The sequence below is a fragment of the Rhamphochromis longiceps genome, linkage group LG8 (genome assembly GCF_057381845.1).
Source record: "Rhamphochromis longiceps isolate RC_006_pf linkage group LG8, R_longiceps_female_GT1.1, whole genome shotgun sequence".
Lineage (NCBI taxonomy): Eukaryota > Metazoa > Chordata > Actinopteri > Cichliformes > Cichlidae > Rhamphochromis > Rhamphochromis longiceps.
Genome location: NC_140564.1, coordinates 31,454,144 through 31,471,201, shown reverse-complemented (window position 1 = coordinate 31,471,201; position 17,058 = coordinate 31,454,144). Strand labels below are relative to the sequence as shown.

General features: G+C 45.6%; 1 protein-coding gene across 1 annotated transcript in view; it reads left to right on the top strand.

Annotated features, from left to right (window-relative positions):
• LOC146664052 (uncharacterized) overlaps positions 1-17,058 on the top strand; it is an 87,737-nt gene that overhangs the window by 10,354 nt on the left and 60,325 nt on the right. The window contains exons 2-5 of the mRNA XM_085417062.1: positions 4,173-6,548; positions 6,687-6,804; positions 9,217-9,772; positions 10,007-10,474. Coding sequence (XP_085273188.1) covers positions 4,437-6,548; positions 6,687-6,804; positions 9,217-9,772; positions 10,007-10,474 — 3,254 coding nt within the window. The 5' untranslated portion in view covers positions 4,173-4,436. The remainder of the gene's footprint in view (positions 1-4,172; positions 6,549-6,686; positions 6,805-9,216; positions 9,773-10,006; positions 10,475-17,058) is intronic.

The following is a 17,058-nucleotide window of genomic DNA, read 5'->3' as shown; positions in this document are numbered from 1 at the left end:
TAGACGTAGCCTTAGTCTCAGCCAGTTCTGTCATATTTAGAGCTAAGGAGCCACTTTGTCTTCCTCACACCTTTTTACAGAGGCCCCTGGGGAGCTACCAACAACTGGACAAAGGCCAGTTGTTGGCGGTGAGTAGTGTAGCTGTGGGAAGACTAGCTGCAAAGTGTGAAAATGACAGATAATGTGACTAATGCAGAGGCAGTGAAATGCACGAAGACAGAGACGTTTTATTGTGGATGAAGCTTCATGCTGCCATCCGCAACAAATAGTAAAGGATTTATCAAATATTGCACATAAGGGCTCAAACCTGCTGCAAACATCCAAACAAATGTTGCATGCAGAAATAATTAAACGTCACAGGGAGAATTTGTCAGCTCGGTGAGACTGATGTCTTTGAAGTGAGGGCAGAATGATGAGTTGGGGTTAAGGGAGGGAAAGTTTGGTCGCTCGGCGTGCCAACTTACAAGTTCTCTTTGTTCTGTCGGCTTCAGTTATGAGCGTGCACGTTCTCTCCCACTGCTACCATAAGGCAGCTCCAATCTGTCACTGCTGGCAGCTCACCGTCCTCATTTGAGTGACTTCTTTTTTTTTTTTTAAACAAGAGTTCTGTTGTCTGCGTCGTCACTGGCGTGGAAAGTCGTTCTGCATCAACGTTAAACAGAATGGAGACGACTGGAAAGAAGTCAGCTCGGCCAAGATGAGTAACCGCCAGGAGATTTAGCTCGAAAGACAAAACGTGGACTATAACAAAGAGAATAACAAAGAGATTTCTGTGCTTAGGGTTTAGCTTCATGTGCATGTTATGGCTGAGCAGCCAGCTGGATCTGATGGTGGACTTGTCAGTGAACAGACAGGAACTAAACATTACTTAATTCAATATCTTTGCACAGAGAAAGTCCTCTTCATCATCGCTGCATCAGTGTCATGGTGATTCCTGAATAAAATCTGATCACGCTAATCCGATTAGAGTTTCCATGAATCATTTGAACCTGCCTCATTTTCTCATTTTCCCCGTGAGTCCAGACCCTTTAATTGTTTTATTCAGAATGTAAATTGATCCCCGTCACCGGCTCTTTTCAGAGAGTGGGAGAGGACATGGTGGGATGATTTCCTGCTTCCTCTACAGGATGAGCTCATTTTCTCTCTGACATCATAAAAAAGCTGCATTATTTACTTTTTATTAGTATCTGTCATTGGAAATAACAGAGGCCTTTGATTTTGATTTTGATTTCTATCATTTGTCTCCAATTGAAAATTTGATTTATTTATTTGCCTTTTTCTTTGGCTGAGATTTTAGCAGTGCAGCTGCACCGTACAGTCATACAAGCTCTGCCTCCAAAACAACCCAGGAACCATGGCATTGTTTTATGCATATTTACAATAAAAATCAATTGCATAAAAAAAGAAAATATTTGAAAAAGAAAAGAAAAACACAACTGCCTGAGGTGGAAAGCTTGATGTAACAATAAAAGCAGACCGACAAAGTGTAACGGGAACAAAGTTAGCAAATAAATCCTGCAGCGTTAATATCATCAAAGTGTCCACTGAAGATAAAGTTCAACTAATTCATGTAACACCAAATCAAAACATCAGTCACCTCAAGGTGCTTTATATTGTAAGGTAAAGACCCCACAATAATATATAGAAACCTCAACAATCTTGGCAACAGCAGGAAGAAAAAACTCCCTCTTAACAGGAAGAAAGCTCCTGCAGAACCAGGCTCAGGGAGAGGCAGCCATCTGCCGTGAACGGTTGGAGTGGAGAAGGGAGATGATGAGGACCTGATCATGAGGAGACTCCATCATTTCTTTCCACTTAACCATCAGAGAACTTTGGTTTATTGCAGGAGTGTGAGCTCATGGAGCCACATACAGTCTTCAGGTTGACTATCACACCTTGCTGTAGTTTTCCTTTCTTCCTTTTCACTGAGCTTTACATTTTATATTTCTGCATCCCCACATTGTGCTAAATTTGAGGTATTTCGGTGTTTTTAACACACACACCATACATTTCTTCTTCGACTGATCCTGTTCACAGCACAGCAGATTATCTGTGTCCGTCTCACCCTGTACCCAGGATCCTCCTCTGTCACACTAACCCTCCGCATGTCCTCCGTCACTACACCATGAATCTTCTCTGAGGTCTTCCTCTTTTCCTCCTGCCTTGCAGCTCCATATCCAGCATCCTTTGTCCACTGAATCCACTGTCTTTCCTTTGCACATGCCCAAAGCATCTCAGCCTTGCTGCTGTACATTTGTTTCTAAATAACAACCTGAGCTGTCCCTCTGATGTACTCATCATTACTAATCCCAGTCTGCTCACTCCCAATGAAAATCTTAACATCTTCAGCTCGGCCTCATGTGTTTTTGTCAGTGTCAGCATCTCCAAACCTTACATCATAGCAGGTCTCACTGCCATCTTGGAAACCTTCTGTCACAAATCACCTCTGACGCTGGTTTCCACCACCCACACCACCCCACATGCACTCTCTTCTTCAACTCTCTTGTTCATGAAGCACGTGTTTAGGAAACGAGTGTGCACACTTTAAACATATTATTTGTATTGACTTTATATGAACCGATGCAGTCACTAAAACTATCTGGGAGACTTAGTTGTGTGCACTTGTGCGTCATACAGTGGAAACTATTTTAAGGTGCCATTACCACAGCAACAGTAGTTTGTTGTACACAGAGTACATTTCTCCCCTTTTTGTTCACTGTATAACTTCAGCAGCTAAAATACTGCCAAGCTGTGTCTATACTGTTCGGCATCAGAACAACAGTTTGTTATTTCTGTGTGTGTGTGTGTGTGTGTGTGTGTGTGTGTGTGTGTGTGTGTGTGTGTGTGTGTGTGTGTGTGTGTGTGTGTGTGTGTGTGTGTGTGTGTGTATTTAGATTTTATCCAGGTAGTTAATGGTTCTCGGTTTGCCCGTTTTTAATTGATTACGTTCACAGGCCTTCACCAAAGAGAGCCACAGACAGACTCATTAAACTGAAACAAAATGCATACATGCATTTTCCATGTAGTTTTGTTTTGTAACATTTTAACTACAGTGTAAAATGTTACAATGAATTGAATCTGATCAAATTGTCTGTTTACAGGCACATTTTCCTTAATGGTTAATTATTAATTAATAAACATTTAATTTGTTATAGTTTTTCATATTTGTTTCATTTTACTCAGAGTTGTTGCTTCATATTGATTGATTGTGACAGTTATATGCCATGGGCATGTATGGCTGCCAGTGGAAGCAGGTCACTACTGTTTATTGATGACGTGACTGCTGATAGAAACAGCAGCAGGATGAATCCTGAAGGACAGAGCTTCACAGTGCAAATGGATAATGACCCAAACCAAACTGCATAAACAACCTAAGATGGCCAAGAAAGTATAGAGACCCACAAACAATCAGCAGCTGAAGGTGGCTTTAGTCTCAAAGGAAGATATGCAGCAGCTGGTGTTCTCCATTGGTTCTAGACTTATTTTCCCCAGTTACTTTAGAGCCTCTGTAAATTGGGTACTTTGTATAGCTACAATGTTTTTATTAAAACCCTTGAATCAAAGTTCAAAGTCTGTACTTCAGTCACATCTTAACTCTTTCAAACTCCACGAAAAAAAAAAAAAGGAATTTGTTTCATTTTGTTGTCTTAAACTTCTGGACCTAACTCTGTAATTGCACCACATAACATCACTGACTTTGAAGAGTCTCTTTTAGGTCATTCAGTGTTTTAACATATAGTTTTTAAAATAATTGGGAATGAAAAAAAAATGTTCAGAAAGAAGCAGCAAATTAAAACGTGGATGAAATCACACTGGAAGCAGGAGGGGAAAAAGCTGGCCACCATTAACACAGGAGAGGCACAATATCGTGGGAATTTGTAGAGAAAACAGGGCACTCATGGAAGATACTCATTATACTTGCTCCAGTGTTTACATGAATAATGACAGAAATAGCTGACACAGTTTAGGAGTGAACTGTGTCTAGATGGCGGTTACAGAAAGCATCGAACACAGCTGACAAATTGAGACTTCCGAAACGTGTGAGTAGGTTTCCAGAGAGTAAGCTGATGCTTGGTCCCTTTGGGCATCGTAAATACTGAATCATCCAGTGTGTATCGGGAGTCATCTGAGGATGCATAAAGATAACAACAGCTCCTCTCTTTCATTCACAGGTATGAAGAATAGGGAGCTGCTGGAGTCGTCGCGCGGGCATGTTTGTCCTCTGGCCGTTCAGCCTGTGTGTCTCTGCTGTGCACACAGGAGGGAGAAGAAAGACCGTCTAAAAATAAACTGACACCCACCACCAGCAGGAAAACAACATCCAAACTGACAAAAACAGAGAAAAAGAGCAAAGAAGAGCCCTCTTTCCACCCTGTCTGCCTCTTTCTCTGCTCCATTTCTGTTTCTGTGTCCTCATTACGTGCTGAGAGGAGGTCATGTCCCAGTCTGGAAAAGTCCTTCATCTGTATGTGGAAGTGAGGTCTGCCCCAGATCAGAATGGAGGAAAGAGGGAGAGTGAAGAAGGGATTGCTCAGGGGCATTCGGTTCAGGACAGTCCCGCGGAGCTCCTCTCTCAGCTAACGAGCCAGACGACACGCCAGATCGTCAGCAAAGCCTCCACGGCTCGCCACCTGGCTCAGGACTGCACGCACGGCCAGTCTCCCTCTCGAAACACCGTTAGCTTTCAGCTCCAGCAAACCAGCAGCTCACCTACGATCAGCAAGCGTTGGAGCTCACCCCTGCACTCTTCACCAGCGACCTCTTCGGGAAAAGTCAGTGTCCCTCACACCCCTCCTATTCGCAAGAGACTTAATGAAGAGGAAGTCAGCGACGGGAAGCGGAGTGTGGTCACCTTCAGTTACGTCGAGAAGTCAAATGTGAAGAAAGTGGAGAGTCCACGCAACTCTGTGTGCGAGAGACGAGCCAAAGAGGAATGGTCCACGTCTTCCAGCTTTCGAAAACGCTTCAGCGACCCAGTTTGGTTTGGGAGTCCCGATTCATCGTGCAGCTCCAGTCCCAAGCTGACTTTCCAGAGTCCAGGAAGTCACCAGCAGACGTTCTCCCCCGGCCTTTGCAAGCCACACTTTGACCCCATCGGCAGGGCAGCTACCAAGAGGGCTGTAGAGGAGTTTGGATCCCCCTTATTGAGGATTAAACTGGCCCACGCACTTGAGCACACCTCAGCTTCATGCTACTACCAACAACCGCGCTGTCAGTCCTGGGCTGGATCTCCCGTTCAGCGTCAGAACATCAGCGTAAACCCCAAAGATCTGGCTCCATGTGGGCTGCCTTGGAGCCCAGCCTCAGACCAGCTATCCTCGCAGTCCAAGCAGTCCTCGCTTGAGAGATCTGGGCCCCCTGAGCCCCAAAGCCCTCTTCTGACTGGAAGTCCAGCTGTCAACAGACACATTAAGAGGACCTGCAATATGAGCACTTCACCGCAGGGCGCAATCCTCCAACTTGGCAATAATGGAGTCGACGGTTTGAACCAGTTAAGCAACAGCAAATCTTCCTCTCCAGCTCACAGTCCTGAAGAGGCCACCAAAGCATCTTCAGTTCTCACAGAGGCGAGGAGGTCCTCGTTGCACAATCCTTTAGGAGAGCTCACAAGCAGCTCAAACTCTGGAGAACCCGCTCCAAATGCACAACAGTTTAAGCAAACGCTCAGAATGAACATCCCTTTAAACGACCAACAACACACGCCAGCAACCGACAACACAGACTCACACCAGCCTGAAAACTCACGATCACAAGAGACAAACTGTCACACTAATCATGACACAATGCAGCAGAGCTCCATCTTATCAGCCACTCAGAATTCCCCCGCCCTTCCTTCACGTGTCCTTCGTCCCTCTCATCCTCCCACAGAGCTCAGCTCACCCATTAGGGACCCGAGGCTATTCCAAGCTGAGCTCCGACCGCCAGATACCCCCACCCTGCATCGCCGTCAGCCGCCACAGTACACTGGAGACTCCTGGTCCCCAGGCCTGGACAGGAGAGGAGATCCAAGCTGTTTCGAGAAAGGGGACTGCACAGAGCTCGCTCGCAGACTCTTTATCAATCAAAGTGTTGAGGAGGCGCCGGTCAGCTGGACTTCCAGGCAGGAGTGGGGGAATGGCGAGGAAAACAGCCCCAAGCCAAGCCCCGACCCCGTATTACAGTCTAAAAGGGTCCAAACATCTGATCAACAATCCAGGCAGCGCCGCAGGCCTCTCAGCCCGACAGCACAGCAGAAGCGGGCTGAGCAGAGGAGGAGGGAGATCCTTCTTCTGGGTCCTGTGGTGCTGGACTCTGGAGAGGAGGATGAGGGCTGTGATGAGGAAGAGCAAGGTAACGAGAGGGAGGGATACGGTGCAGCACTGCAGCCTCGTTCTCGGAGGGCCGAAGAGCCTCCTGAGGGGGAGCAGAATGGCGTTATGGGAGGGTCGTCTTCACGGAGCTCCAGCGGGGTGACGGGGAGCTTGGGAGACAGGGACTGTGTGTCCCCAGAGTCCAGCCAGTCCAGTCACCAGAGCAATGAGACCGGGGCTGCCACCTCAGGAATACAGGTGGGTTCTGCTGATAACAAAAAAGAAGGAAGGAAGGCATACTTGGATTTTTGACTGTATGCTAACCACCTTTTCCCCTCCTGCCCATTAATGCTGCACTGCAGAGTTAGCCTCTAAGCTAGTGTGTGTCTCTTGCAGACGGACAGTGGATGTGCAGCGCCCGTGCCCTCGCTGCACTGTCAGAAGATCGCTCGTGCTAAGTGGGAGTTTTTATTCGGGACCCCTGCTGAGGAGGCTGCTGGCAGGGGGGAGAAACGTGAGAGCATTTCTGTCTTACTTATATTGAGTTTCTGCACGTTCTGCCTTCATGTTCTTCCTTCCTCTCATGGGAACATTTCACACAGAGATAGAGAAGCTAGTGAAGTAGCAGTACTGCTTTCAATGTCGCAGTTTGTCGCTCAGGGAAACATACTCAGGTGTGGTGTGTCAGCTGATACAGGAACAGCAGCAGGGATTTCTTCACAAAAGCTTTTCTGTTTAACTAAGGAAAATAAAATCAGGGCGCTTCCTAATATAATTCTCCCATTTATTGTAAACATTTTAGTTTCAACAAGGATATCTGTGAATTTTATTTATTGTTATCATCATAGAAATATTTGAAAAAAGTAAAAATAAATAAATAAATTTTTACCGAACTTGCAAAGTAAACCATAACATTCACAATTTGAGAAAACGGTGTTTGGCAGCACGATGCAAGAAGGCAGTGTTCTACTCCCTACCATTTACAAAGGGGAACCAATCAGAAGAAAGCTTGCTTAAACGAAGGATGGTCTTAAAGGGGGAGGAGCAAAAATAGCTTGCTTCAGACATATGATCAGCTGCAAAGCTATGCTAAGAGCTAGTAGCCCTATAGCCCTGCCAGACTGGCGACCTGTCCAGGGTGTACCCCGCCTCTCGCCCTATAACAGCTGGGATAGGCTCCAGTGCCCCCCGTGACCCTGAAAGGGATAAGTGGATGGATGGATCATCAATTTAACATGTAACTTGATCAATCAAAGGTATATAAATTGACAGTAATAGAATACAAATTTGATGCTGTAAATATTCTGATGTTATACACTGAACAAAAATATAAACGCAACACTTTTGTTTTTGCTCCCATTCCCCATGGGATGGACGTAGAGACCTAAAATTCATTCCAGATACACAATATAACCATCCCTCCCAAACAGTGGTCACAAATCAGTCCAAATGTGTGGTAGTGGGCACATCTGCCATACTGAGATAATCCATCCCACCTCACAGGTGTGCCACATCAGGATGCTGATCTGACATCATGAGTAGTGCACAGGTGTACCTCAGACTGCCCACAACAAAAGGCCACCCTGGAATGTGCAGTTTTGTCTCACAGCAAAATGCCACAGATACCACAAGCAATGAGGGAGCGTGCAATTGGCATGCTGACAGCAGGAATGTCAACCAGATCTGTCGCCCGTGCATTGAATGTTCATTTCTCAACCATAAGCCGTCTCCACAGGCGTTTCAGAGAATATGGCAGCACATCCAACCGGCCTCACAACCGCAGACCTCGTGTAACCACACCAGCCCAGGACCTCCACATCCAGCAGGTTCACCTCCAAGATCGTCTGAGACCAGCCACCCAGACAGCTGCTGGAACAATTGGTTTGCACAACCAAACAATTTCTGCACAAACTGTCAGAAACCGTCTCAGGGACGCTCAACTGCATGCCCGTCGTCCTCATCGGGGTCTTGACCTGACTCCAGCTCGTCGCCGTAACAGACTTGTGTGGGCAAATGCTCACATTCGATGGCGTCTGGCACGTTGGAGAGGTGTGCGCTTCACGGATGAATCATGGTTCACATTGTTCAGGGCAGATGGCAGCTGAGAATGTCCCAGTTCTTGCATGGCCAGCATACTCACCGGACATGTCACCCATTGAGCATGTTCGGGATGTGCTTGACCGGCGTATACGACAGCGTGTACCAGTTCCCACGAATATCCAACAACCTCGCACAGCCATTGAAGTGGAGTGGACCAACATTCCACAGGCCACAATTGACAATCTGATAGACTCCATGCGACGATGTGTTGCACTGCATGAGGCAAATGGTGGTCACACCAGATACTGACCGGTTCTGGGTCCCCAGACCCCCAATAGCGCAAAAAACTGCACATTCCAGGGTGGCCTTTTGTTGTGGGCAGTCTGAGGTACACCTGTGCACTACTCATGTCAGATCAGCATCCTGATGTGGCACACCTGTGAGGTGGGATGGATTATCTCAATATAGCAGATGTGCCCACTACCACACATTTGGACTGATTTGTGACCACTGTTTGGGAGGGATGGTTATATTGTGTATCTGGAATGAATTTTAGGTCTCTACGTCCATCCCATGGGGAATGGGAGCAAAAACAAAGGTGTTGCGTTTATATTTTTGTTGAGTGTATATTGAAAAGGGGAAGAACAGACTTTTGGTCATTGCAGTCATAAAAATTCATTCAGTCATAACGATTAAGGCTTTAAACTTATGAGGAAAGTGTTACTGAGGTCGCAAATAAAGGCGCTTCTGGGCTGTTTTTCCATAGACTTCTATATGACCCAGTCTTTGTAAGCAGGGGAGTGGCACACTGCTAATCACCTCTACATTGTCCTCAGAAACCACATATGCCTTTTAAGTGATCATAATTGATTTTCTTCCTCTGCAGATTCTCCAGAGGGAACCTCCACAGCTCCTCCTAGTGGTAACTCCAGTGAGTCTCCCACCCCTACTCCGCCATCCTCCCTGCCTCTGCTTTCAGCCAACCACGAGGTGCAGCACGTGGAGGTAGAGCTGGTGACCCCTCCCCCAGCCGTCATAGGAACATCGCCCAAAACGGGCATCATTCGCAGGACACTCAAGTATTCAGAAACTGACCTGGACGCTGTCCCGCTTCGATGCTACCGTGAGACGGACATAGACGAGGTGCTGCTGGCCGAGCAGGAAGACGCCGACTCTGCATTTGGGAGCAACCGCAGCGTGCAGGGAACCTCAGGGACGGGCAGCAGCCCTCTGGGAGGGCTGGCTTATGGGAGAACAGATGGGGAGGAGGAGGCGATGAGGGAAGGAAGAGCTGTGGAGGAAGAAGGAGAAGACGATGAGGAGGAAGAGGAAGAAGAGGAAGAAATGGTGAGCTGGGCAAGTGTGAGGATGCAGGGAGACAGCAGGAAGCAGCAGTGTGCAGCTGAGGAGGAGCCTGAGGTGTTTGGACACCTTCTGAAGAGGTGAGCAGACGCCTCGTGTGAAGCTGTAAACACAAACAGGAGAATTCTGGTGATGCGGGATGTTCCCCTGACCTAAATGTAGGGATCTCATCCCTAACCTACTTTTCAAGTTGGTCATAATCAGGAAGTAAAAGTCACACCTTTAAACAGTTCAGTAAATTACGTTCTGGCAAAAGAAAAAAAAAAATCTTATCAAAAGTCTCTTTTTCTTTATTTTCTATCCTGTCTGTTCAGACCAGTGGAAACCTTTTTCGACAACCACCATCCAGCCTTGAAATCCCCCATCTTGGTATCCGGACCCCGCCTCGCCACAGAGGACACCTTCAGCCGCCACTTTGAGAGCATCATGGAGTCGCACCGAGCCAAAGGGACGTCGTACAACAGCCTGGACAGCGAGGAGCTGCTCACCTCCAGCACCCACACTGTCCTGACCTTTGACCTGCCCACACTAACACCCGCTATCCACGGCCCCGTGTGCCAGAGCGCCAGGCAGATCGTCCAGCTCAGCTTCGCCCCGCTGGCGCACGATGAGAGGCCCAGTCTGTCTGACTCTATCTTTACTGTGACGGGGGACTCGGACGCCACCCGAGCTCCCTCCAGCGAGAGGCTGAGCAGCGGATCAGATGATACCCCGCCCAGAGGGCAGGAGCGTTCACAGCTGGGGAGCAGCTGGTACAGCAACCCCTCCTTCTCCTTACCCAGGTGAGATCGCCTGTCAGGTGGAAAGTTCACTGATTAGTATTTTTGGTGAGTCTGAGATGTTATTTACGTATAAAAATCTGGGGGAGGATTCTGAAAAATTCTGCATCACTTTCAATGGGATCTTAAGAGGAGGAGAGGTGCAAAAAAAGCTATTGATTAAACCAAACTAGGGAGAAAATTACTCTAAACTACAGAAAACAGCTTCACAACAAGATGCCACCTCCTCACTGGGTCTAACGCTTAATCAGAGTATAAAAAGTACAGCTGGGGGCTGTGGCTCAGGAGGTAGAGCAGGTTTGGTGGTTCGATCGCTCCAGTCTTCATACCAAATGATCCTTGGGGAAGATACCAAACACAGTTGCTCCTGATGCATGAATGTTAGATATAAAACACTTAGATGCAGAAAAAGTGTTTGTATCAATGTGTGTGAGTAGGTAAATGAGGCATGAAGTATAAAGTGCTTTGGTGCTCAAGTAGAGGAGAAAAGTGCTGTTTAAGAACCGGTCATTCAAACAGTGCCAGTGGTTACAGAAAACCCCTTTCATTTTCTCCTGCACTGCTACTGTGCTCCAGGCCGTTACTACTCAGGAAATAATCATCCAAACTTGTCTTCACTGCCATTATTATCAGCTGATTTCCAGGAAACACATGTAAAACACATCAGAAGAGCGGGAAATACAATCCCCCAAAACATCAACCTTATTCTGACTAACAGAGCACGTCACAAACCCACAAACAGAGAACAGAAACTTGATAACGATTAGGCTTATCGCCGTTTCTCTTTGAGATCAGGGTCTGATGAAAAGGGGGAAGGATCTATTTCACATGTTAAGGTCAATGTGTCCTGAAGGAGCCGTAAGGGGAAAATACACCATCGTCACAGGGTGTGGGGGCCGATTTTCATCTGTTCGTGCTCCTTTTTGCTTCTCTGAAATGACCTCACCTTCCAATGTCAACATGAGCAAAAGCTTTAAATTTAGCTCTCGCTCTTGACTGGCGATAAATTCGCCGGTCGAAGGCCATTTTTTTATGAGAAGAAGTGACACATACCGTAATGAAATCTGAACACAAGGAGACTCCTTGGACACACAGCTGTAAACGTTGACGTGTCTCCAGTGTCCACTTACGATCCGCCCGCACAACATGTAACAAGTGCAAACAGAGTTAATATGTCAGCATAGTGATACTAAAAGTGCTCCATTGCATCTCTGTATCTTAATTCTTTCACTCTGCTGCATCAACTTTGTAGTTCAAAGCCTAATTTATCATATAGTGGGCTTAGTACAGCCCATCAGTTCATCTTCTACCTGAAATAAGCTGTTGTAGCGTTCTTTCCATCTTCTTATAAGCCAACTTACTGTATCAGGGAGGGATCCCTCTTTTTATGACATTATGCAGAGCATATATATATATATATACTACACTTGAGAAATAATAATCATATAAACCTCTCTGGACAGGCAAAGCTACAGTATGTAAACAGGACCTTATCTTTTGTATTTCTGAATCCTTTTCCCTTTAAATACTAATTCTACAACACACAACAAACAAATCCAGGTCCGTCTAATATGCTTAAAGTTGACTTTTTCACTGAGTCGAACCCCGACCTGCCACCCAGCCTGGCATTATGAGCCAACATCAGTGCCGGACCTCACTAACGCTCCTGTGGCTGAACGGCGGAAAGTCCCTGAAGCCAGGATCTGGCAGAGAGCCTGAAACCAGAAGGCAGGGGAGGCTGCTCCAGCAGGAGATTAATCTGGGTTTTTGGAAGGAGATGTTCCAACGGTCATAAGCTGTTTTCCCACACGGACAGATTCAGATTATTTCAGGAGAATCAGATCCAGATATTTTACAGTTTTTGTAAAACTTGTATCACACAGCAGGAAATAGTTCACATAAAAGTAAAAGGTCAACACACCACACTATTAGCTGAGCAGCTCATTCGCACATCGGCACAATAGGACATCACACTGAGTTTAAGAGGGGGCTGTCAGGTTATAGCAGACATTTACATTTCTAACATGCACTTCACATGTCTGGAAGTTCAAAATCAAGAACCTTTATTGTCACACAATAAAATGACAGTTATAGCAACCTTAGATGGTGTGTGATGTGCCACAGATATGAAACATAAAATATCATAAATATAAAATGTGTTTTTATATATATATATATATATATATATATATATATATATATATATATATATATATATATATATATATATATATATATATATATATATATATATATATATTAGGGGTGCAACGATATTCGTATCGATATTGAACCGTTCGATACAGTGCTTTCGGTTCGGTACGCATATGTATCGAACAATACAACATTTGTAATTTATTTTATCAATTTTCCTTCTGACGATGCTGTCTGTGTTGAGCGCTCAGTGAATCTGCGTTCGACTACTCCGCCTAGGCTGCACTGTCGAGCGCAGATCCACTGAGCGCTCAACACAGACAGCATCGTCAGAAGGAAGAGCGCAGGGCACCTCCCCCACCCTCATTCAGATGTGGTGTTTGGAATTATTTTGGTTTTCATGTGACGTATGACCCTGAAGGTAAGCGAGTCATGGACTAAAGTAAAACAGTATGTTGGATGTGCCACACAATGCTCAATTACATGGGTGGGAACTAGTGTGTTAGCACAGTTAGCTCGTTAACGTGTTGGCCGTCTAGCCCCATGCACGGGGCGATCGGCGGTAAGGTCATTTCAACGAGATTAACCTGAAAGCACTAGTGGGAACACAACGAATATGACTGCACATTTACGCCGACATCATCCTAGTGCAAAGACAAAAACAACAAGCATGCTACTAACTTTAGCCGAGTCATTTAGACAGCTGTTAGCACATGATTCTCCTTATGCTGCTGAGAATATAGCCCAGAAGAAGCGGATAGTATAGCTTTTATTTTGGAAAGAGACATTTCTCTGTAATAAACTCTCTTTTCCAAAGATGAGTGATTCCTCAATCAGATACAGGGCTTGCAATATCACTAGCCCGATGTCCTGGAGCTAGCGATTTTTCCAGTCGGGCTATTGTAGGAAGAAAAATATATGTCAATGCTTTTGCATTCTTTCGGAAATGTAGCTGGGTAATTATGTCATTGGCATCGGTGAGCCACTGTCAATATGTGACATATTGAAATCGCGTTTGAATTTGCGCTTGTTTTTTTGCTTTCACTTTGCAATAGTGTGAACTGTGTATAGAGAGCGACAGCACTGATCTGTGAGTGATGATAATTTGTGCACCAATTCCTCTGACATCGTCTTATTAATCGTTAGCTTACTATGCAAACATGACAAGTGAAATCTCCCGCAGCTTAAACATGTGAGAGGTTGATCGCGCAGAGAATCGCTGAGCTTATGTGAGTGAGCGTGTAAAAGCATTTCAGTTCTGCTGAGCCAAATAAGACAGGTCAGGGTGAAGAAGTGACAGCCAAAGAAAAGCTTACCACAAAACGGAGAAGTTATGACAAATCAGACTATAAGGCAAAAAGAAAGTGCAGCTTTATGGTTTCATGGACAAAAGAATTTCTGTGGCTGCAATATGACGAGCTAAATAACCAGGGCTGCACATAAGTGGTCCGCAGGTGCGCATTCGCTGTCAAAATAAAAAACACGCACAAGGGTTAGGGTTAAATTTAAAAACTGTACTTTTGAGTTAAAATATATATTTATAATTTTAATAAATGACAAATTAAGAAGGCATGAACATTTTTTTTGTATCGAAAAAATATCGAACCGTGACACCAAAGTATCGAACCGAACCGAACCGTGAATTTTGTGTATCGTTGCACCCCTAATAAATATATATATATATATATATGTATATATATATATATATATATATATATATATATATATATATATATATATATATATATCAGGTGTCCGACTTGGCCATGTAAGAATGTTCCACTTCTTTGCTTAAATAAACTCCTGGGTTGCTTTAGCTGTATGTTTTGGGTCATTGTCCATCTGTATTATGAAACGCCTCTCAATCCATTTGACTGCTTTTAGCTTTGAGTAGACAGTAAGTCTCTGAACACCTCAGAATTCATTCAGCTGTTTCTGTCCTGTGTCGAATCACCAGTAAACACTAGTGTCCCAGTGCCGCTGGCAGCCATGCACACCCAAGCCATCACACTGTGTGTCTGCCATGTTTTACAGATGATGTGGTATCCTTTGGATCACGAGCTGTTCCACACTTTCTTCATACTTTTTTCTTACCATCACTCTGGTAGAGGTTGATCTTGGTTTCATTTGTACAGAGAATGTTTCTCCAGAACTTTTTTTTAGATGTTTTTTTTTTTTTTAAGCGAAGTCCCATCTAGCCTTTCTATTCTTGAGGTTTATGGGTGGCTTGCACCTTACAGTGAACCTTCTGTATTTACTTTCATGTAGTCTTCTCTTCATGGTAGACTTGGATATTGATATGCCTACCACCTGGAGAGTATTATTCACTTGGTTGGCTGCTGTGAAGGGGTTTCTCTTTACCATGGAAATGATTCTGCGATCATCCGCCACTGTTGTCTTATGTGGATGAAAAGTCAGAGTTGTTCTCTCTGAATGGAGTTTTAAATCACAGAGTTTCTGAAGTAGATTCAGTTCTAATGCAGCGTTGATTGTCTCCTATCTGAGGTCAGAGCCCTGTTAATGGACTGTTGTCAGGTTCCAGACTAACGAGCGTCTCTGCCTCTGTCTGTCTCCCTGCACAGAGCACTGCAGCAGTGCTATTCTGGAGAGTCGAGTAGGCTAAAGTGAAGGTCGTTAGAAGGCCGCCTGTGGTCCCTCTGCTGTCTGCCAGCCGTGTATGGGTGTATCCATCTGTCTGTGCGTGTGTTTGTGCATGCACATGCACCCTTTTCTTTGGGTTTGTGTGTGCGTGAAGTGCATGCACGGATGTGTGATGCACAGCAGATGGCGGCTGCAGCAGCGAGAGACTCACCTTGACTGTCCCAAAGACTTCATTTTGTCTCTCTGCAGAGTGTTTATCTGAATGCAGATAGCCCTGACACGCACATGCCGGTATATGTGACAGATTCCACCTGTTTCTGCTTTTCGGTGTCTCCAACTCTGCTTATGTGTGACTGCTTTGTGAATGTCACCATAACTTAGTGTGACAGCACTGCAGAGGTGGAGTGAGCGCACTGCTGCTGCTTTCGCCACAAGATGGCGTAAGAGGACAGCAGTCTTCCTGCCGAGTGCTGTTTGGAACGAGTGAGCGTAATATGTTGCAGGTGTGTGACTTGCAGCCCGATCACAGTGTGTGTTTTAGTGTGTTTGTGTGTCCAAGGAAGGAATCGGTCTCAAGTTTCAGCGGATTCATAGTCAAAATCTTACAAAACAAAGCAGCTTCATTTTGTCTCATTTTGTAAACCTGAACTCGTACTTTAGTTTCAGATTTTTTCCTGATGAACTAAACAGTGAAGGCAAATGTTTGCTAAGTGCTGATCTTATCGCACTCTTGCTGGCCTGAAGCTGTGGAATCCAGGAGTGAGACGGCCAGGCAAATATCCCTGAAGGCTTGTCCATACTTTGATAAAAGTTGGAATTTCGCTCCCCTCCTCCCTCTCCTCCTACTCCTCCTCTTCCTCCTTCCCTCACATCACCCTTTTCAGATGCTCTGTACCATTAGACAGTGGCTCATTGTGTCGAGCTGCCCAGTGGACTGAGAGGGGGTTCAATTATCCGTGGACACCGTTAAAGCAGAGGTTGACACTGGGAATTCTCTCAGGCCCTCTCGGCATTGTGCTGGCTCTCGATGGGACAATGCTAACAGGTGGCAGAGCCTAAGCTACAGTGCTGGCGTAATCTCATAATTATGAACACTCCTGCAGGCCCAGATGAAGCGTATGCTGTAAACAGATGTAGACAAAAGGCCACCTTTTCTTTGCCCGAGGCAGCAGAGCAAACCGTTTGGGCACACACACCCAGCAGTTTAAACCTGACACTTCACACTTTTGGTGTTCTGTGTAGGTGTGTGAAAAAAAAGCTTACATCACAAACAAGGTAAACTACAATTTGAACAACACTCAAAGGATGGACATGCCAAGTGCGTGTAATTGGAGATGCGTGTAGACGGAGAGAGGAATGAATGCAGGAGGGTGATTTTTTTTTTTTTAGGGAAAAGACAAGCCAAGTCTCATGCCATGCTTTGAATCCAAGGTCAGTAGGGGACAGTGAGAGTTTACACAGTGGAACAGGGAGGGAGAAAGAGAGAGGGAGGAGTGAAAAGAGGGAAGAGAAACAACAGCAAACAGACTCAGAGGGGAAAAGATAGAGTCCGAGAGGCATTGCAGGACAAACAGCTCTTTTACTTTGGGGGGGAGAGAGGAGGCTTGCTGAGAGGATCAAATGACAGCAAACACAGGGGGAGAGTGAGAAAGTGGATGGAAAGAAAGGAGGCACCCATGAAGTCTCAGTCAGCCTCGAAACCCGGGAGAGGAGCGTCAAAGCCTGCTGGCCTCCTGGGAGAGAGTGCAGGTGTTCTCCTACATTAGGCCTGCCAAGTGCACGGCGATGCGTTCAGGGTACGAGGCGAGGGGGAGAAGAAGGTTCAGTCGGGC